The sequence below is a fragment of the Pleuronectes platessa genome, chromosome 7 (genome assembly GCF_947347685.1).
Source record: "Pleuronectes platessa chromosome 7, fPlePla1.1, whole genome shotgun sequence".
Taxonomy (NCBI): domain Eukaryota; kingdom Metazoa; phylum Chordata; class Actinopteri; order Pleuronectiformes; family Pleuronectidae; genus Pleuronectes; species Pleuronectes platessa.
The window spans coordinates 3,587,133-3,609,830 of NC_070632.1; the positions used below are offsets into that span (position 1 = coordinate 3,587,133).

Here is a 22,698-nt window from a genome sequence, read left to right on the forward strand (position 1 = left end):
GGGGGGAGAGAGATGCTTTTACCACAGACTTGAGGCTTTTTCACCTTTTAGAGCTTTTATATTCACATAAAACCGAGATAACACGTTGAAGGAAAGGAAAACTAAAAAGCATCATCTGCCTTCTTAAAGTACAACTCAGTATACCATTACTTTTTGCAGATTGTTTGGGGACCAAACTACCAGAGATCAGCTGGTTTAAATGTATTGTGGTCTAATTGATAGAAAACAGTCAAATGAATATACATCCAGCCCCTGGAGAGAAATAAAAGATAATTTAGATTGTATATTGTTGCCATGTTACACTATTTTGCTTTTGTGTATGTCACACAACTTCAAGTGGAACCAAAGCAGTCCCTGAAAGGTGCTACAACCGACTGTGTGACCAGTCAAAGATCTCATCGCACTGAGCACATGATGTCACACTGTTGGCATCTGTATGATTCATGTGTTGAACCAGCTGGTATTCATCTCTTCATTTGAACTCTGTTTCCTTCTCGGGGTGCAGCAGTGATTTGCTCATTGGTTTGTTCACTGACTTCACTGTGAAGATTGCATCATTTGTTAACGAGCACTGAGGGGAGGACGCCAGACACGTGCACGTCTGGAACAAGCAGCCAGTCACCTGATGTGCTCTCGATCCTTTAGAGGAGGCAGGTTGTGGTGCTGGTTAAGCTGGATTACATTATAAAGACAGGTGCCCCTATTATTTTGGCCACCTGCATTCAAACCACTGGGAAGCCATAGAATTAAACACACACCTCTTGGTATGGTGCAATGCAGCTCCACAGCATCACAACGTGAAACCCTGAAAATGGTCACACAATTATTGAACACATCTTTAACAGTTTCAACAAAAAAATTAAGATCTTATATTGGATTGGACATTATTGTTGCATCATTAACGATAAAATAAACAGGATAACAGGTCAACAATCCTGCATATTGTATTTCTGAACTTATTTGTGTAATTGTTATTGTCATAATAACATGATGTTGTACTTCTTACAATTAAGATTTTAAATGTTCCACTTGTTTGTTTGATATATAATATCATAAATTACATGTTTGAAATAAAATAATAATAATAACACCACTTTTATTCAATACGTGTTTGTTATTGCAATTTTGTGGGCTTTAAATAATGGGACCTGAGTGGTTTGATCTGACATGTTTTAAAAGATATTTAGAGACAAATTAAAAAACCTACAGTTGTAAGTTATGAAGCTGCTGATGAATTTACCAAGTGTTGAATAATAACAACACAAATTTCCGTTTCACTGGACCTCTTTCGACAGCCAAGGGCATATAATAAATAAACACATTAAAAATCATTATATAACAATTAAGGTGAAACGAAGAAGTTGAATATGATTGAATAATAAAAGCCTAATTTAAAGCATCTAATAATCAGTGATATTATTCTCTGTAATGTTCATTATGATCGGAACCTGGGGTAGGAACCAACGAGCTGACACATCGACAAGTCGGAGCCTGCGCCGCGGACATGTCGGAAGTTTAGACGGTTGCTCTGGGTGAACGAAGTGAACAGTGACAGTCTAGCATCAAACCAGAAACTATTGTCTCCCCCTGAACCGGCCCAGTCTCCCCTTTCCCTCACCCATGGCGTCCGGCTCGGATATAGACATTAAGGGTGCGACCCAGCACCTGCGGGACATCCTGAAGCTCGACCGCCCCAGCAGCAGCGCCGGTGAGTCGGACCGGGATTTCAAAGCGGCTGCTCTAGGCCGCAGGTGGCTAGCGTTAGCCCGTTAGCATGCTAGCTAGCTAAGTGACTTGGTTTAGCGCGCGCCGCTTTCCAGAAGCCGAACTAGCTCGAATGCAGTCGCACTACTTGTAACCGAAAGATTCACATCAGCACCATTCAAAATGTCACGACGTGTATTTTCACTTTAATTAGTTTGTACTTGGAGAAAAACCGGAAAGCTAACGCCGTCTGGGGGGAAAAGTGTCCAGTGGTTCATCTTTTCCAAATGCTAGCTAAGCTGCGAGCTAGCTCCCGTCTCAGTCTATTCTCTGGTTTATTAAGGCTCAAACCTTCAATGGAGCTGACAAAAGGTTGAATATATAATTAAACGTGTTTTCCACAGCAGCTGCTCACTAGAGGCGCCGTTGCTGTAAATCCAACTACACGTTTATTTCGCTTTTAGCCAATAAAACACTTTGCTGCTATCGACACTAGCTCGAGGCTCCGAAACTGCGCACGAAGCTCGGTCGCGTTCAGGGCTCGTGTGGGGTCACTCGCTTCAGCGTCCGTTTTTCATTCCTCTAATAAAGTGGTTGGACATTTAGCTTAGGTCACATGATGGTTGGGGTGTTGCTGAGAAGACGGTGTGTGTCAGGGACAGTGGAGCGAGAGGGGACATGTGTCATTATCTGTATGTGGGGACTGGAATATGTCCTGGAACTGCACCTTCATTGTTTACCTCTGCAAGTTCTGAACCTCAAACATGCAGTATTAGCACAGTTTTCCTGCTCTGACACAATCTTCTATTCATAACTGTATGAAAGATGATTGATTAATGTCTGCAAAGAAGTAGTAAAGTGTGAAATATGTCATACACACGTATCTTTGCTGGAAAAGCAGCACATTTGTTTGTTTAGTACACAACCACTTTTGTAGTTTCAGTTTCGTTGTAAGAGCCGGGACACATATTGTATTTCCAAGGAAAACATAACCATAACAGAACGGGACCTAACAAGAAAGACAAAGCTGAAAAAGCCGGAATGCAAACAGATTTTAAGACACCAAATAGGTTTTTAAGTATATATTATATTTATGTCACTCTTTCTTATTCAAGTTACATGATTGCGTATGTGGTTTCAATTTGATACAGTTAAAAAAGCTTTCACTTAAAACCTCCCCCATTCTCTCTCCCCATTCCTGTGTACTGTCCTGTAATTAAAGGAGACAATCCTAAAAAAATCTTTAAACAAAAAAGAAATATACCTTCACAGCATGTATTTGTAGGCTTAGCATTTTCTTGCTGGATTTGCATATGTATACTTTCTAAGTTGTATCCCAACATAACCCGTGCGCTCCATTTCTTTCCTCAGATGCACAATCCAGTGGTGCTCAGAGGAAACCTTCTTTTAACGGAGAGCTGAATGGGCTACTGGGGGCAGCCGGCCTTCTGGGAAGCGTTGATAGGTCCATCATGTCAGACTCTACCGCCCCCATCTCCACAGACCTCTGCAGCACCCAGGAGAGTCAGATAATGTGAGTGGGGTCCTAATTAATTCTGTCACTGAACCATGATAGCAAAGTTATATCACAAAGTTCTCAAATTAAATCCATTTGGTGCGTTTTCAGCTGCCTCTCCGGTGACGATGGCTCCACCTGCATCTCTATCACATCAAGCAATGTGGAGATTGTGGCAAGTCAAGACTCCAGCATCAACAGCAAGGCTCGAGGCAGCAACAAGGTAAACACTGCAACCATCAGCTACAACATGGATGTCCTTGGAAGTCTATAAATCAGAATAAAGTCGAGCTGTTTCTGGGATTTTTATATTTCTCAAAACCTGCATCTGTGATGACTCAATAAATAAGAAGACATGTGACCGTTTGGTTTTCTGTTTAGGTGAAAATTCAACCAGTTGCCAAGTACGACTGGGAACACAAGTATTATTATGGCAGACTGATAGCGGTGTCCAACTCCTTCCTCGCTTATGCCATCAGAGGTGAGAATCCTTTTCCTCCACTAGTCCTGCAGTTTTCTTTGTCTGTATTGAGTGCTGTGATACCCCAGGTCCCTTGGTTTATGTGCTGTCTTTAAAATAAACATGTCTTCTTTCAGGAGCCAACAACCATGCCATGATTCGTGTCCTGAGTCTGTCTTCTGCTGAGCGTTCGCTGCTGAAGGGATTCACAGGGGCCGTCACGGATCTGGCCTTTGCCCACCTCGACTCCTCTCTGTTGGGTTGTGTAGATGAGGCGGGCAACCTAATGGTCTGGCAACTCACCTGCACTGGAAACAAGATTCTGTATCCTGACATGTGGAAAAGGATGTGTGGGAGAATCAGTGTGTGGATTTTACAGCCTCTATTTGTACTTTTGATATTTTTGTGTCTCCTAACTATTTGAACACTAGCCTACACAATAGGGCTGAACGATTTGGAAAAATAATCTAATTGCGATTGCGATTTAATATGCGATTTTTTTTTTATTTTATCCACTTTTTTCTCCCCCCAAAAATGTAATGAATGATTTAAATATGACCAACGCAATATTAGATACATTTACTGTACCAGAGCCCTACTCTCTTTCGCACGTTTTACTCGCCAACGTTGCGATTAGAAAATCGCGTTTTATCATATCGCGATTTTATCACAGATGCAATTAATCGTTCAGCCCTACTACACAACTTGTCATTTTACACAAACCTCAGATTTCACCCACTTACTTTTGTCACAGTAGGGATAGTAGATCTTCCAAGTATTGGTTTTCTTTCCCATTTTCCTTAGCTAATGTCCCCTACAGAGATCAGATAGTGATTCATATAAGACGGCCAGATGACACTCCCCTGAACTCCCACAGACGCCTCATCTGGTGTCCGTTCATTCTGGATGACAACGAGGAGAATCAGGACGACGTCAGCCAGACCCTGGCCCTCCTACACGAAGACAGGGTATCAGAACAATTCCTTACTAAAAGATTTTTAGAACAGAGTAAAAAGTAGGAAGTTATCTTTGGATATATAGTAATGTTGACCTATTACAACATTAACATTCTATTTACAGCTAATGTTAAGTAGAGGAGAATGAACCCTTGATTATAGATAAGGAATGTTCAGTTCCGTAACATAATTTTAACTCTACGAAGAAGAGAGAACACTGAAGTCTGTGTATCACCATGTATGAGATACATTACGTCTCTGGTAATTCATTTTGCTGCTCCCTTCTTCTAGGCTGAGGTGTGGGACCTGGAAGTCTTGAGAGCCAACCACAGCAGTTGGCCTGTCGATGCCGCAGACGTAAAGGAAGGCCTCATCACAGTGAAGGGACATACTCAGGTAAACATTGTTTTGAAACCTTTAATACAGTAAATTATCATGATCTTTCATCTCATTTCAGAGATGAAAGATCTTTGATTGAATATATATATACAACTTTAAAGTAAAGGTCCCATTTGAGTGGACATGTTCATGCTAGGGTCAGGATGTTAGATATTGGCATAAACTAAACTAAAGCCAAAGTAAGGACAATTAGTATAAAATGGTATATTTTACCATTTGGAATTGTTACATAGATTCCTTACCATACTAACACTATATATTTATTTATGTCTGTCCCTGCAGCGAGTCAGTGAAGGGGCCTTGTCTCCAGACGGAACCGTGTTAGCCACAGCCAGCCATGATGGTTACATCAAGTTCTGGCAGATATACATAGAAGGACGACAGGACAAGCCGAGGTAAAAACATGTTTCTTTGAATATGTGATTTTGCTGGTCTCTCCCCATCTTCTCATTCACTGTTTCACTTAGCTCTCCGTTTTCCAGATGTCTGCATGAATTGCAACCTCACGGAGGCCGTCCCCTCTCCTGCCTCCTTTTCTGTGACAACCACAAGAGACAGGACCCAGAGTAAGTACAACACGGATGCACACACAGCCTTCAGGGAAAACTGGGATATACAGAACATGTTTAGTTCTTGTATTTTCTTTCTCCTTCATCACCTCTGGTTCTTTCTTCCTTTCAGGGTTCCTTTCTGGCGTTTCCTCATAACGGGAGCTGATCAGAACCAGGAGTTGAAGCTGTGGTGCACTGTTTCCTGGACCTGTTTACAGACCATCAGGTTATTCATTTGTTTTATCATTACAGATATAACCTGTTATCATATGGTAGAGCAATTCTAATTCTAATGCTTTTGTTTCCTCTCTTAGGTTCTCTCCAGATCCGTTCAACTCCTCAGCTCTGCCAAGTTTGAAGGCCAGTCTGGATCTCGCTGCTGAGTATCTCATCCTCACTGACGTACAGAGGAAGGTCAGCACAATGTTTTAATTATATTTTTTAGAAATTTCACTTGTAAGACTTTTAATAAATAATAAAAGGGCTTTTACATTAGTCTTTGATTGAAATTTTAAGCAATTTCAGGTGATTCTTCTATCAATCATTGTCACTCCATCGATATTGCAGCATTAATCTGAACATGAGCTTCACCCTTGAGGGTTTAAATCCTTGTTTGGGAAATAGTTTCACTTAATTAAACACCAATTTAATTAGTTCAAGCTTGCGGTATACCTAATCCCAGACTCAGTTATGTTTTTATATTGATGAAAGGGCCATTCTTACTAGAACAAGGTATAATCAGTCCATGAAACCTTTTCATTTCTACCTTCCCTTCCCACCCGAGCCTGACTTCACACCCTGTTGGCGTCGTTCTCTCCCAGGTTTTGTATGTGATGGAGCTGCGGCAGGACATGGAGAAAGGGAAGGCCAATTTCACAGCTGTGTCAGAGTTCCTGCTGACTCACCCTGTGCTCAGCTTCGGAGTCCGGGACGTCGCCCACAGCCGACTGCAACACACTGAGGTCCTCCCTGCAGAGGATGAGAGTGAGAGCATGACTACAGGTACACATACACAGGCTGACAGCTTTGGGAGTGTGGGTGGTTGGTGGTGCTGTCAACAACATCAACTCTTTCTGGGGTGTTTCTGAGTGACATGCGACTGTTTGGAGTTGAACAAAGAATATATTTATTTACTTTTGTAGCTAAAATTAGCAACATCAGTCTTGGAGAGTCAGGAGGGATATTGTCTCTCTGAAAGGGGAGCACACTGCAGATTTTAAAACAGTTGTTTTCCACTTTAAGATGAAATCATATATGGAACAGCATTGATCTATTTAACACAACATTAACATTCATGTACGTTTGTTTTCTTTCAGAGGGCACTCAAGGACCCACGGAGTCCAAGTCTGGAATCCAGATTAAACTCTACTGTGTTCACACCAAGTAAGTCCCCAACTTGCGATTTGATGTCAGGCACATGACAGGTCCACCACCAAAGGGTCCAGAACGAGAGGCTCAATCTCTAAATGTGTTTGCTTGTGTTTTCAGGACTCTGCAGGATGTCCAGATCTGGTTTCAACCCAACGCACGTTCCAATTCTTCACTGTTCCTGCCTCATTCTGATTCTCAGGATGGTTTTGGTGAGTCCAACACTCTTTGAAGGACAAAACGCTATACATGATCTGTCATCTAGATCCTCACATTCTGGGATAGCAATATAATAGATATTGATCCTTAATCTATAGTTTTTTTAAAAGTAATTAAACAACTAACCTAGTAAGTTAAGTGTGATAATCATTAACTAATGCCTACACAACCAAAGTATAAGAAGAAAATTTATAACAAAACTTGTCGGTGCAAAATATATCTTTGATTGTGAGATGCAGTGATTATGCTGATTCCTTAACATGTCACACATTTGTCAAACATTACCACACAACTTAATGACTCTTTACATTTTGTGCTACCAGCTGCTTTTTCAGACCATCTCGTTGACCAGAGTTCTGACAAAGAGTCAGGAAGTGGATCCCAGAACGACCTGCGGAAGATCCCATCTCTTCCCGCTCCCGCTGACTTCCTGTCTAACTCTGTCTCCGGCAGTGGGCCGATGCCCAAGCTGATGACTCCCGATGCCTTCATGACACCAAGCACTTCGGTATGAACACTAGGAGGCCGTCTTTATTGCCAGTCTATCTCTCGGTTAATGGAGGGGAAGTTGGGTTCATGTCTGAGTTTCATGACAGCATTCAGTTTTCACAAAGGTCAAAAACATGTACTTTGCCTAGCAATATTTCTACAAAAAAATATCACCTTTTACATTTATGCTTGAGTTCTTGTGCCAGCACTTAACAGAGTCGAGCACAAAGAAGTTCGTGAAATAAGAAACAGTTCTGTCAGAATTTTCTTCGGAAAATTGTCAAAATTATATATGTGATTTTGTTGTTGCCATTGTGCTTCAGTTTGGAAACAAATGTGAATTCCGGCAAGATATTAACTGACTAACATGGCAAAGTAAAGTAACAAAAAAGGATGAATTGAATAAATGTGCATTCAACTACTGAGAAGGTATTTTCTTAACCCTTCATCATCTTTCCTGCCTGTAATTCTCATTTTGGTCACGTTGCAGGTACCAGCATCACCAGCCAGCAGCGCCAGCAGTCTGACCATTGTCACGGGTACCAGCAGCAACTCTGACTCAACTAACAGGTTGGTTTCTCTATAACGTTTAGTTGCAATACGGGTTAAAACAAGTTATATATACATCTGAAATGTCATTCTAGTAAAAAATTGGTTTGCACAGGTTGTATCTTTCAAACCATTAAACATTTAATCAGTTCTCAATGACTCTGATAACCCAGTTACATAATGAGAAGTTATAGCGTATATATATATATATATATTTTTTTTTTTTGTGTGTTTTGAATGATAACTATTGATCATAGCTACATATTTTACTTACAGTCTTACTATTAAGAGGTTTTCAGACATGGGCTCCAGGTAAAATCTGGAGAATTGGCTACAGAGTTTACCCATAGTCTGCGTTTCATGCACAACACAGCGGGAGGTTTTCTGCACAGACCCGTTCACAACAGCATCAAACCCTGCAGCAGACACAGGCAGGAAGTGATGTATTAACACATTATACTATGAGGTCATGTGCGGAGCATCTCATTTGGTCATCTGCATTCGCACATGCAAATTCCTCTGGAGAAAATACAGAGGATCTGCAGAGTCCAGTGCTTGTCTGAAAGCAGCTTTAGATTAACAAACCCACATCATTTGCTTGTGGTTGATTCTGGTCGCACACATTAACATGTATGGTTAAGGACAGTGTATCTGTGTTACCATGTGCAGAGCTCTAGACGATCACAGTCCTAACAGAGCTGAGAGCAGCAGCAGTAGTCTCACACTCTCTGCCTCCACCAGCAGCCCAAGAACTGCTGCTTCTGCTGTCCTGCTGCCAGGACTGGAGAACCTACAGGTAGGCCCCAACACACTTTCCTTCTTTTAAAACACTCCCAATACTCTTACAGCATGATGTCTTATTTTCTATACATGCTTTCCCTCCATATCCAGGCTATGGCGTCTCCTAGTGGTCTTCTTTCACTCGACAACTCCCAGATCATGGACTCGCCAATCCTGCAAACACTGGCCTCTCCCACCAGGGCCCGCTCCCCTGATGTTATCTCCTCCGCCTCCACGGCCATGTCCCAGGACATGCCGGAGATCGCATCCCAGACGCTGCAGCTTCAGCGTGGACTCATGTCCAGCTTGGAGCCTTTACCACTTTCTGCGCTTCAGACTGACAGCATGGCGTCTGCTGCCTCTGCTCTGCACCTGCTCACCTCTCCACGCACAGCCAACAGCAGGTATGCTGATGACCAGCAATGATACTGTAACTATTACTGGTTTCTTAAATTAACCAAACTCCGGCATTTTCTGTCTCAGTCTTCTAGCCCTGGAACTGGGAGGTGCAGATGGGCCAGTAAGTGGGGCTCTAGAGTCTGAGCCTAGACTCAGCCACACTCCCTCTTTGCTGGAGAATGCCTTATCGCAGGAGAACCCGGGGGTAGGAGGAGGCTCCTCAGATGGAAACGTGAGCCACACACCTTGGCCAGCTGCACCCGACATCACCAGAGAAACCAGGAACAGTCTCAGGGACAACGGCCTGGGAGACTGGTGAGAAATTCCCCACTCACATATAGAGGCAGGCGTTTCACAAAAGTGAACATACACAACAACTACATCGGACGTCTCTTAGAAATTCTAAAAACCTATTTTGCTAAATTCTACAGATGTTCTTGACTTGTAGTTCTCAAATAATTACGAATAATGGAAAGTGATCACAGACTGCCCAAACCACTAGAAAGTTGTATGAGGCTTTAAAATGTGAAGTTGAAACTGTGAAAGAAGTGTGTGAACCATTTATTAAACTGGTGTTTTTGTTGTATCTCTGCTGTGTTGTAGTTCAAGGGAAGAGTCAAAGGTGCACATAAACTCACCTTACCATCGACGCTCCTATCACCTCTCTCAGAACGACAGTCAGGACACCGGTGCAGAGCAGAGGTAACGCAAATAAACACACCTTCTCCCTGTTAATGCAAATAAGCAGACTCATCATGATCATCCACACAGAAGAAGAAATTACACTGATCTGTGTCCTTTTATTCACAGTTTCATTTAGTTGTTAATGACCTTTTCCAAGCTGATTGAAGGCACATGTTATCTTACAGCTCTGTTGTTGTCTTGTGTGTCTGCTCCCAGCGACCCTGATGATGAGGTGGCCAGCCTGGGCTCGTCTTCAGGAAACTGTGGCTCTCGCTCCTCTCACAGGATCCCTGTGAAGGACTGGAAGACGTCACCACGAGGTTCTCCAAAACTCAAGAGGAAGATCAAGAAGGATGACGGGTACTTTCATATTAGCCACAGGCTAAAGACACTTCTCTTCCGACTGCACCTTGGTTAAGAAGATGATGTCTAATAACCATCGTCAACTCTGGTGTTTATAAAAAAAAAAAGAAGTCTACTTATATATTGCACTAAAATGTAGTATGGCTTTTTTTAAGACTAGTTGTACTGTAACGAGATTCTTGCTGTTCTTGGTTTGAACCCTCATGGTTGAATGCACTTCTTGAAAGCGTCACTATAAGAATTATGATTTCTTCGCGCATTAGGAGATTTCAAAATATCTGTTATTTACAGAACTATATATATATTAGTCAAAAATGTTGACTGTCTTTCACATAATGATGTTTCTTCTTTCCTTTCTCTCAGTGAAATGGCTCAATCCAGGCAAATGGACTCAGCTCAGGTAAGATGATCACAAAATATAGTTTTTATAGATTTTTCATACATTTCATTTGATGCTCACTTTCAAGTTCTTTTGAAACGAAATTCGACCTAAGTTAATTAAACTAGAAATGTTCTTTTAGCAACTATTTGAAAATATCAAGTGCAATTTCTAATCTTTTAGTTCATAATTCTCCAGTTAGCTCAGTGTTAAAATTTATAAATATTGTTAGATGCAGGTGTAACTCCTACATTTTAGCAGCACTTTACATGGCCTCCTTTTTTAAGTCATTGTCTCCATCTGCTTTATAGATGAATGTGGAAGTTCAGGAGGAGTTGTTGATGCTCCTGCGCAGCCAGCAGAGGGAGCTGACTGAGCTGCGTGGACAGATCGAAACCATGCAGAGCTCCATCATGGCCCAGGTCGATCATGTCCTGTCCAACCACCAGGAGCAAGAACGTATCCTCTACTACAAGTTTTTAAAAGTTTTTGTTTTCATGTTTTCACCCCCACCTTTTGCAGTTCCAAATTCGATTTCACAACCCTGTATATTTATTCAGCCCCACAAACCAAGTCTCATGAAACAAACAGAGTGGCACCTAGCAAACAGTTTACATCCTTGAACATCAACAACACAAATGCATAACAAACAAGGACATCTTATAAACAGTGACGGACAGTAAACAAGATCTTACAGCTTGTTATTTTGAGCCTTGACCGCTCCCGACCTCAGAGCGCAGACTGGAACGAGTCCTGGCCGAGAGTCAGAACCACCAGCAGCAGCTTCAGGATCAGCTCAGCCAGCATCTCGGCCACACCCTCAGCTCCGCGCTCACCAGCCGATTGGACAAAGTGCTACGAGAGGAAATAAAGAAAACCGTCCCACAAAGTAAGTAAAGCACACAAACTTTTCACAAACTTTTATGTGTTCTGACAGTTGATGGGACTCGAACACACACAGAGAGGTCTTATGTATTCCTCTGCACTCGGGGTAATGAAAACGCGGCCTGTGTTGAATGCAAGTGTCACTAATCTACATTCAATTCCAGCTCACTGGCATTAGCCTCCAGAGACTGGAACTTGATCTGTTTATCAGAAATAGCATTATACATGCACACGTCTAAACTGCCCCATCTCAAGGATTAACATCTTTCTACGGCTTCCATCCAGAAAAACTAAATCAGGAGAGATGGAGGTTTTGTAGAACAAGTCGTGAGATATGACAACGTCCTGGTATTACAAGGAAATGTTTGTACGTGATTACACAGCAGCAGCTTTTAAATCACCAACACAGCCATGTTCTCCTGTGTGTTTATTACAATACAGCCATTTACAATGTGTTCAAGCGTAGGATTTGATCAGAGTCAGAATGTGGATACACGACGTGGATGGTGATTTCAAATTGAAGCATAAGATTGAGTTTAGTAAACAACACCTTCGGTTTTTTCACAGTAAAACAATGTCCTCACTCACTGTTGCATTTCTATTAGAGCCCGACAGATGTGGATTTTTGGGGCCAGGGCTGATACTGGTATTAGGAAGTAAAAATGTCTGATATTGATGGATCAGCCGATATATGTACCTAAGAAAAAATTGGCAATGAACCCTACGATTTTATCAACTCTTGTTACAAAAAATGCATTTGAGGCTTGATATACATATTTTTTTTTACCATAAATGTGATTATAAATAACTAACAACAACAGAAAACACATAGAACCAAATTTATAGAATTAAAAAATAAACGCTGATATGTCTATGAAGTCTGATATTGGCTGATATAATCATCCAAGCTATAAAAAGAGCAGACTCTTATTTCTATTCATGGACTGAGACACTGCTTATTAAGACACCATGTTATTTATGAGCTGCTCAATTTATATCAGTATCGACAGGAGCTGTTCTTTTATGACGGCAGACCTCTCTCTCCATTGTGGGAGTCAGAGCTCGACTCTGCTGACACCACAGGGAGTTTGTCAGAAGTCATCTGACCAGGGGGATGGTGGTATTGCACCATTTCATTGTTTGCCAGTAACAAATTAAGATTTCATCAGTCTGCTTGTCTGCTGGCTCCTCTGTCATCTTTCAGCTCTGGTTTAGTAGACGGAACTATACTTGTCAGTTCTTTATCTCTTCTCACTGACCACTGAAATAATATCCAACATTACAAATACAACTATTTACAAATATATTATAGTTTCTTATGTTCCAAACTGCAGAGTTGTGTGGCATTTATTTTGAGAAAATACCATTTTATTTCTCTCTCTCTAACCCTTTTCTATAGTCAATCATTTTAAAAACCAGTATATCCGACCATTCAGCACAGCTGTGGCCGTTTACCTGTATGTACGTCGATGTGCTGACTGTTCTATAAAGGAGAGATGAGGCGCTGCTGATCCGTCAGGTGCTCTTTAGTCAGTCAGGTAGAAGAACAAAAGTTAGATCCCAGAAGCTGAATAATGCAGACAGTCATGGAAAATAACTAAGGCACTCTGTCTTCAGGTGAAATAATATTATTAATTCATAATTGTGTCTTGGATCACGGGCAGAGAATCACACCAACAACCAGAGTCTCGACTCTGGGTCTTCACCAGGTCCTGACCATGAAATAATGATAATCTCTGCTGGGCTGTCTCTCCTGCTCTTCACCAGATGCTGAGATGCACAGTACTTGTAACAGAACAGAAAAGAGAGAAGGGAAAGAGGAGATTTATCTGTTTTCATGCTGTTCAGGTGTTAAACTGTGGACAGAGGTGAAATGGTGAAGTGGACACAAATAGTTTTCAAACTAACACAATGTCTGGATCGCACTTGTGTTGCTATAGACACCGTCTGAGTCTGTGCTTTGCTGTGGCTAAGTGAAGGTAACAGATGAAATGCTGAATCTTTTAAGGACATTAACAAAGAAACAGTATTTAATGGAGATCAGTCACGACACAGCTAATTCGTTTTTCACTCAATAAGGTCAGAATGTTGATTCCAGTCTGCGAATCAGGTCACTGCATCCCTGATTTGAAACAAATCAAGTCTCTGCAAAGTTAAGTTTTGCAGCACGAGAAGTAGACAAATGCAGACCAGACAGAACATCAATAAGTCAATAATGCTTGAGATCATCCCAGGCATAAGTTAAATTAAATATAACAAAGCCAGCTAAGGTTTGTTGGACTGACACTATAATTAGGCCGTCTTTGGAGAGATGTTCTCGTACTTTACCTCTCCTGCCCTGTATTTTGAGGATGAGATGTCCCTGTCTTTTTCCTCCTCTTCCTCCTCCTCCTCTTCCTCCTCTGATCACAGTTCTAATCACAGGAGAGTTCCTGCTAATCTGTCTTGTTAATTCTTTGTCCTCTTCAGCGATTTCAAAGAGCCTGGAGCCTGTGACAGGTCAGCTGAACAACACAATTGCTGCCAAGCTGACCGCTGTGGAGGTCACCCTGAAGGACAACGTCAGCAAGGTGGTCAAATCCAAGGTAGGTAACCGGCTTACTTCACCACCTGTCTCTTTATATGCCTCTGCATCGGACGACTTGGATTCAAAGATGAACTGATGTTCAAACTGGTCAAGGTTCAAGGTCGCTGCGACCCCTTCAAAAATCCTGTTTTTCTCCTCGTCATTCTCCGGAGGGGCTGTATGTAAGCACACGAATGTCGGAGTGAGGCTTCGGACTTTCTCCGCTAGCCCAGAGTAAAATCTCCAGATAATGCCTGAGTGAGCCGATAGGAGAACACAGCAGGGGATCGACCGGACGAGCGAGTGGGGGTGTTGATGATTGTTTTTACACATGACAGATGCAAAACTTGAAAAAAACAGAAGAATATAAATATCTCAGGATGAAAAAGTGAGGTAAGACAACTTTTGGTGATTAGAGCGGACACTGGTGTTGATGTGCTGTTAACAGAAACACTCGACAAGTGATGTCCTGCCTGCTGCGCCCCCCCCCCCTCACCCGAACACACTGTGATTTCTGTGCAGTTGTGAATCCATGTCAGCCGAGAATCTTCCACTGTGTGAAATGAAAACTCCGGGGAAAGTCCCGACCTAATTGGACAGACAGTCTCTGGAGTTCCTTTTGAAAATGGCTTTAGACTCTCTGTTCAACTTTAACACACGATATCTCAAGTCTTCCTGAACATTTCAGCTGTCAGATGTAATTGTGACTGCAGTGGTTTGCAGGAGCAAGACACCAACAGGGCGTTAACTCCAGTTCCTTGTAGAGTAAGTCACGTGGACTTAAACACAAAAATCAGTTTCTGCTTCCTGTTTCCCAGAACACGACGGATGCAATTGGTCGAGCCGCAGCTGAAGCGATGCAGGGGCCAATCCAGGCCGCGTACAAAGACGCCTTCCAGGGCATCGTGCTGCCCGTTTTTGAGAGAGGCTGCCAGTCCATGTTTCAGCAAATCAACGACAGCTTCAAACAGGGAACACAAGACTGTAAGTCAAACTCAGCCGGCATCAACATCTGTGTTTTCATCAGCAAAGAAACATTAGTAAAGATTTAAAAAAGATATGACGACTGCAACTCAAGGCCAAATAAGGTGATTCCTCTTCAATCCTCTTTGTTATGGGTTCAAACTGCCCCTGGAAGCTTCTGCTGTGTCTCACGATGACATGTTTCCTAATGACGGAGAAACGGTTTGTTGATGTAGGTTGTTTCCCCGACGCAGACCTGAAATCAGGGTCTGTTTACCGTGAAGTCTAATTAAATAACCATCTCTTTCAAAAAAGTTCAGGGACAGCTTTTGTAACGTCGACCTTTCAGAATCATGGCTCTGATGTTTTGATAAGTAGTCAGTTTTTTTTTTTTTTTTTTCTCAGCCTGTGTTCACCTCTCGAAGACGGTGTTTTCTTTTTAAATCTTACAGAAGCTGTCATAGTGTGCATAGAGCAGAGTCTGCGGTAAATAGAAAGTCTGCAGCACCTCTCTGAGTCTGTGAGCTTGTTCCAATTTATATTTAATCCATGATCAAATTTAGAGTTCAGTGTTTTGTGCGTAAATATTGATTGTAACTAACATCAGCTCTCTGTCGCATAACTACAGCACACACCTCCAGCTGCTCTTTATACCCTCCCAGTGTCCCAGTTGTGGGAATTGTGGAAAAAATGGTTAAGTTAATCAACAAAGCAGTGCATTGGTATAGTGGTGGTGACCATGCACTGATTATTAACTGCTGTTCGACAAAGTAGTCAAGAATTAATGATGTGATGCAGCTTCAGATAAGTAATGACTCAAAAACCAAAGCCCAAACTTTCTGGCGACCAAAGAAGAAACAGAGAAATAGTTCATCATTTTAAATCTCTTTTCCAGCTTCATATTTATCTAAACCTCTTTTCTACTGTCAGTATAAAGTAGATTATAACACTATTAATCCTTTTTTGTGGGTTTGCTTGTAATATTATCAAGATCTCCAGAAAGTTTGGTGAAGTTTTTTGTAGTAGAGACTCATTATTCAGCTGATTTGTCTCTGAGCTGCAGGGTTGGTTGTTAATGTTCAGTGCGTTTGGCATTTCTGCCGACCTTTCTCATTTGATTATCATAATACACAATGGCCCTTTTGACTACATTTATACTACTTGTTTGGAAGGAAAAAATTATTATTATTATTATTATTAATATTATTAATATTTTACTTTGTAGACATCGTGCAGCTGGAGTCTCACATGAAGAACCGAAAGCAGAGGGAGCAGGAGGCCCGAGACCCCATGGTGGGCCAGCTCCAACAGATGATTGACAGCTTCCAAAACTCCAGTGATCAACTGGCCAATAACATCACAGCTAACGTCCGAGGCGAAGTCCAGCACCAGATCCAGATGATGGTGGGAAAGTATGTATCCAGATATATAGATCCTAACGGTCTCATTTGAAATCTAGAAGGTAGAGAACCCAGCTGTTCCCTTATGACTCCACATTTAAATTCACTGTATTCATATTTCCCACACTCATAGATATCAGTTCCATACATTTGCTAGATTAAAAAAAAACAATATAGGCCTTAAAAACTTAATTTTAATAAAACTACCAACAAGGTCAAATCCCCCGGTCAGGATCTATCTCTGTACAACCTGCTTGGCTGTGGGAGAGACTGTGAAGACCTGCCGTCTCGATGATGTTCCTTCATATCTGTCGAACTTCACATAGGTTTTACTGATTAACATTCTACTCTGATGTTTTCAATATAAGATCTGCACATCAGCAGATGCCTATGGCAGCCGTCCTGGCCTTATTCACTGCCTATTGAGCAGGTGTGTAATGGATTGCAGAGTAGAAACAAGCAAAGCTTAATCCTGGAGCTCATGTAAGAACATAAACTCGATCCAGTCTCTTGTTCCCTCTGCAATTAATTCCGTGGCCTCTGGAGTTTGTGTACGTGTCGTGGGTGGAGCAGAGAGCGAGTAGTTGGCCAAATAAAACTTCATAATATTGAAAAAGATTTGAAAATGCCCCGATTGAGCTGCGGCAGGTTTTTAACTCCAGAGATCCAACATTGTAACTGAAGTCAAACGGAGCATAACCTTCCGTCTCTGCTCTCGTCTTGTTCCTCCTTTCTATTCCTCCCACAGCTTGCAGGAGTCTATTCTCAGTCACGTCCAGCGGATTGTTAAAGGGGAGGTGGGCATGGCCATGAAGGAGCAGCAGGCGGTGGTCACCTCCAGCATCATGCAGGCGATGAGGTCGGCTGCCGGCACGCCCGTCCCAACAGCACACCTCGACTACCAGACACAGCAGGCCAACATCCTGTCGCTCCTCCAGCAGGGCCAGCTCAACCAGGCTTTCCAGCAGGTAACACACACACACACATGCACGTACTCACACACACACACGCACACTAATGCTCAACCAGGTCTAGCATTGCCCCCTGTTGCAGCCTCTGCAGCTAAATTGTTGAAAAGTTTTTCCCAGTTGATAATGAATGCAAACAACCTCCTATAACTTTAAATTATTCACTGGTACACATGCACTTACACACACACGGGGTCCACCAGGACTGCAGGACCCACAAAGCCTAATATATTGTTACTGCTTCACACAGTCCCCCATGCCGGCCCCACTCGTCCTGTAGCTCTGCTGCATTCGTGGTGTGAACAAAGGTTTATGTTATGAGCTGGAAATATAGTGAGTCAACAAAAACGAATTTTATTATAGGGAAGCTGTAGGTTCTTAAAAAGTCTTAAATTCAACTTTGCAGATAAATATATATTATTGTATAAATCATTAAATTGTCAGTATGGATAAGTCTTTATTTTTTACTGTGAACATTTCTCTCCTCTGCCAGATTGAAGAATTATTAGTTCTATCTGTTTCTGGATAAGTTTATTCATTAAACTAATGCTGCTAGTTTATGAACATGGGAGAAAGGCTTTGAGAATGATTGTGATCGTGGTGGATAAACCAGTTCTTGAAACCACTTATCAAGCAACTTGTTTATAGCTGTAGACGTCCTGTTACCGATGTTTCTCTTTCTAGTTTTAGAAGTTGCCAGTAACGTGAAGGTTACTATTCGTCAAAGCTTATTTTTGTTACTTCCTTTATTCGTTATAAAATAAAAATGTCCTCTGTCTCCAGGCTCTGTCAGCCACCGATCTGAACCTGGTGCTGTACGTGTGTGAGACCATCGACTCTCAGCAGGTGTTTGGTCAGCACCCCTGTCCCCTGAGCCAGCCCGTCCTGCTGTCACTCATCCAGCAGCTTTCCTCCAACCTCTCCACCCGCTCTGAGCTCAAAATCAGGTGAGGACACCACGGTCATTTTACCCTTTTTATTCTAAAGTATGTATGTGATATTTCAGTTCATTCCTGACTTAAAGATTACATCGCTGGGCTAAGGGTTCAGAGTAAATGTGTGTTTTTTAGTTTGTAACTTAATCTGGAAGGTGAAAATCTATTTTGTCTTTGAGGCACAAATGTCTTTGATATCACAAAAGAAATGAATCCAGTGATGTTGAGTCGTATTGCTGCAATTATTTGTTGTCACTGATGTTCTCCAGTGTTCAATCACATACCGAATACATGGCCACCAGCCACACTGTTTAATTTTTTATAGGCATAAAACCTGTGAAGCTCGGTTGCCAGGTTGTCTCTGCGGTTCTGCTACGGCCAGCGCCATGTTTATACACCGGGTTTTAAATGCATCAGTGTGTGTGTGTGTGAGAGAACGAGGGCACCGGGGCCAATCAAAAAGTTAAAAGTCTTTTTTCTCATTATGAGCAATGGACCACCACAGTCTTAAGTATATTAATTAATGGAAAGTTCCACACTCATCTTCGACTGCAGCAGACGAGTGAGGCTGCCCCCAGCAAACTGTTAAGTTAACGAGAAACCTCCACCAAGTCCCAACAGTCTCCTCACGTTTCAATCATGCTGCACCAAATTATAGATATTACTCCCATAAATATGACTGATTTCTTTCTTTAAATCCAGATCTCTATTATTTGTTGATGTAAAAGCCTTCTGATCTGTCCCTTGATATAAAACCACTCCAAGAATTAATTTAATAAAAGCCTAACCTCCGTGGCACATGAATCTTGACGTACAAAATTCAAAATAACACAAATATTGATCTTTCTTACCCACTTTAGTTTGATGTCAGACCTGTTCTTGAAAATGCAGCAGGCATAACTTGCAATTTTGGAAAATACCACCAGTTTTAATCAAAAACCCGTGAAGTGTGTAACTTATCGTCTCCACAACACGTCTGGAGTTTCAGCTCATTATGAATCACATTACACACCTGTTCTCCCACACAGGCCCCGTCCTTCTTGCCCTTTGATCGATAGTAAAGTCTCTCTTTGCCTAAACTTTTGCTCCCCATCTCATCTCCATCGCACGTCCATTACTCCTCGTCTCCCGAGTGCTGAGCGGTGCTAAACTGCTGACCCCATCACCCGGCTCCGTCTGCAGCTCTGCTCCACGGCTGCCTGGGGAGCCTAAATGATCCTGTGAATAGCATTGCAGTTTTTTGATGCTCGCTATTGTTCTGCTCCGTCCGTGTCCTTGTGTCTTTTTATCCCGTCGTTCGTTCACTGCTGCTTTTTCCTCTGCTCTCTTAACGGTGTGCGTTGTTGATTTTCCTTTTTCTAACGAGTGGACGTGACTCGAGAGTGTGTTGGCAGCGCGGTTGATGGTGATACTAGGAAACAAGTGGTGTTTCTGAGATGGAGATGAATAGTGGAACGTGTAAAAGAAGCTGTTTTCTCACACGGGGTCACTCAGGAGGCTGGCAGGAGAAACGCAGAAGAGTGTCTGCAGCAACTGACTCAGACTTCTGAGTTCCCACGTGCAGATCATTTTAAGATATTATGCCGAATTTGTCTGAAAGCAGCCTGAGGGAAGAGGAGCAGCACAGAACTGGAGAGATACAGAGTTTCTTCAGCGTTTTAAATCAGAATTTTAGACCTTTATAAAATCTTAAACATAAAAATAAGGTCTTAAATACATTAAAATAGCTCTTCATTAAGTTATTGTATACGTTACTGTGTCACTGTGTGTTGTAGTTCTTTCTCCATGATACAAATATTAGCCGGTTGTAATAAAACTACAAACATCTCGGTCAGAATCGATTTTCCGTTCAATCGGCTTATTATCTACTACACCTTATATTAAATTATTGGGAAGTGAGTGATTCTGGGACTTAATGTTCCTTCATATCTTTAAAACTTGACCCAGATCTTAAGTTTCTTTAGATTTAACTCTACACCCTGTGGAGCACAGTCTGGAATCTGCCCACCGAACGTTTGACTTGATTAATGAAGAGTTAAACGTGTTGTAGCCTGAGTGAGAGGACAGGACACAGGTGAGGACGAGAGAAACTCAATTTGTGCTGTGATATCTGAGTTGAGACGCTCGTGTTCACACAGCGGGCCGGTGGCCAGGAAGGAGATCAAGTACGACACTTGATTCAATCTGTGAAAGGCGACCGGGACAGAGTCAGAACTATCTGTGTTCCCCTGCAGCTGCTTCAAGGGTCAAAACACAGAGTCTGCCCTTGTTCCCTTGTTCTGCTTTTAAATCTGAGAGAGAGAGAGAAGTTTCATGTTGTTCACGTCAAACCTATTTCATTTCATTTTCTCCTCGTAGAACAAAACTGACTACAACCTGTTGTTCTAAGTTCATTTTGTCATCGGGCTTTTTTCCTGCCTCGTGACTTAAAGCAACACTACGCAACATATGAAACAGAAGCTTCAATGAAATGAGTTTAATGTTTAATTCAGTGAAGCTGAACTGTAGATCTGTTAATAAGAATTACAAGTTATTAAAAACCAGAGTTTATTATTGGGGCTTTTGTCAACGGGTTCTGAAATCTGCTTGTTCAGAAAAGTCTGTTCCTCTTTAGTCTAACGTCTCTCTCCCTCTGTGTCCCTGTGCAGTTACCTGGAGGACGCGGTGATGAACCTGGACCACGGCGACCCGCTGACCAGAGACCACATGTCCTCCGTGCTGGCCCAGGTCCGACCCAAACTCTTTGCGTTCCTGCAGCAGGACCCCCACAGCCTGCTCAGCAAGAGGGCGCGGCGCCTGATGATGATGCTGCAGGGGCTCGTCAACCACTAGGTCTCCTCCTGGAGTCCGGTGCTGAGGAGACAGACGCAGGTCACGAGTCCAGTTTTGTTAAAAGAGTCCAGGACGTCTTCAGCCTCTTTGTCGGAGCGTGAGGATGAAGCTCGTTGGTTGGAGACGAAGACGAGGGCTTGAAAACTTTTCACCTGGTTAAAGAAGGTTCCCTCCAGTTCCTCCACACATTCTTTGTTCCTCCTCCTCCTTACTGCACCTGGGACGTGCCATGTTAGGAAATGGACTGTTTTTGTTATGCCCCCCCCCCCCCCCCTTGTCATACCTTCAATGCAAAGCAACAACATTCTGGACAGAGAGATTGTTGTTGTCTGTTAGAGAGACTCTCTAAGTTCACTCTAGGTTCTTCCACACGTCCATTACTGCTGCTCCTCCTCTTCCTCCCGATCAAAAGGCAAACGACTGCCTCACAGACGGCAGCACAGCCCTGATAATTATGGTCAACTCCCCCCCCCCCCCCCACCCCCCCCGACCCGACGCATAGAACCAGACCGTTCATGTTGCATCATCCAAATGTGCAAAAGACTCAAAGAATGTGCAGCTGAGCGAAACGCTGCCGGTTCCTTTGTGTTCCGCTCTGTTCCTCCGACCCGTCGGGCGACACGTTGAGTTTCTGGACCTGATGTGATGACGCTGCCTCTGAGCAACAGAAACAACAGAAACGTCCCAGCGTCTCGGCCATCGGAGCAAACACGAGGCTCGGACGCATCTTTTCTTTCTTTCTTGGGAGCAGCGTCCTCCTCCTCCTCCTCCTCCTCGCTCGGAGCTACAGTGGAATTCAGTTGCAGCAGAAACCAGCTCCTCAGTTCTCTTTAAGAACCCAGCGACTCCCAGCGACTCCCAGCAACCAGAAGAATCAAACATCCAAAGCCAATTCATGCTGGTGGGATCTTTCTCCTTTCAGTTGTTTCTCATTAGGTTGGAGATAAAAAAAAAAAACTAAAAAACCCTCAACAGGCCAAATCTGTCTCAGCGAGGATCAGCGCGTGGAATTGTTTTACTGAAAGTTAATAAGATTTGTTTTGTGTTTGGAGAATTCAGGATGAAACTCATATCTCATTATACCTTCTTTTTTCATCTGACCTTGTTTTCACAAATCTTATCGATGAGAGTTTCTGAAGGAAACAAATACGGCTAAAGGATAAATAAATACAAAATATAAAAACACATTTGTGAAATCTTATAAATATTTGAGAAAGCCCTTCAGGCTGGAACAAATCCCCCTTTAAATTCTGAATGGTTCGGCGCCTGTTGGGAAGTTTATCCACGTGTGCAGCTCCGACTGCTTCTCTTCTGTCAGTCCCCTTTTTTTATA

General features: G+C 42.5%; 1 protein-coding gene across 4 annotated transcripts; it reads left to right on the top strand.

Moving 5' to 3' along the window:
- The first annotated feature begins 1,497 nt into the window (after positions 1-1,497).
- On the top strand, positions 1,498-21,849 carry edc4 (enhancer of mRNA decapping 4). Of its 4 annotated transcripts, none has more exons than XM_053427414.1 (30): positions 1,498-1,708; positions 3,076-3,238; positions 3,332-3,443; positions 3,602-3,701; positions 3,818-4,004; positions 4,501-4,648; positions 4,928-5,032; positions 5,318-5,430; positions 5,503-5,601; positions 5,717-5,812; positions 5,901-6,000; positions 6,408-6,588; positions 6,903-6,969; positions 7,075-7,166; positions 7,497-7,681; positions 8,153-8,232; positions 8,881-9,007; positions 9,103-9,395; positions 9,475-9,705; positions 9,994-10,092; positions 10,291-10,434; positions 10,801-10,837; positions 11,128-11,275; positions 11,550-11,705; positions 14,171-14,286; positions 15,086-15,251; positions 16,456-16,642; positions 17,379-17,598; positions 18,382-18,545; positions 21,182-21,849. In XM_053427414.1, exons 1-30 carry the CDS (start codon positions 1,621-1,623, stop codon positions 21,363-21,365), a joined length of 4,188 nt encoding a protein of 1,395 aa, XP_053283389.1. In that variant the 5' UTR covers positions 1,498-1,620; the 3' UTR covers positions 21,366-21,849. The 4 variants fall into 4 exon arrangements, with proteins under 4 accessions (XP_053283389.1, XP_053283391.1, XP_053283390.1 ...); XM_053427416.1 differs by having other exon boundaries at positions 5,518-5,601; XM_053427415.1 differs by lacking the exon at positions 1,498-1,708 and adding an exon at positions 1,801-2,076.
- Positions 21,850-22,698: the final 849 nt, after the last annotated feature.

Coding starts and splice junctions, on each gene's coding strand:
- edc4 (XM_053427414.1), top strand. CDS start 1,621: ATGGCGTCCGGCTCGGATATAGACATTAAGGGTGCGACCCAGCACCTG. Junction 5,431..5,502: donor GGACGACAGGACAAGCCGAG/GTAAAAACATGT, acceptor TGTTTCACTTAG/CTCTCCGTTTTCCAGATGTC. Junction 6,589..6,902: donor GAGTGAGAGCATGACTACAG/GTACACATACAC, acceptor GTTTTCTTTCAG/AGGGCACTCAAGGACCCACG.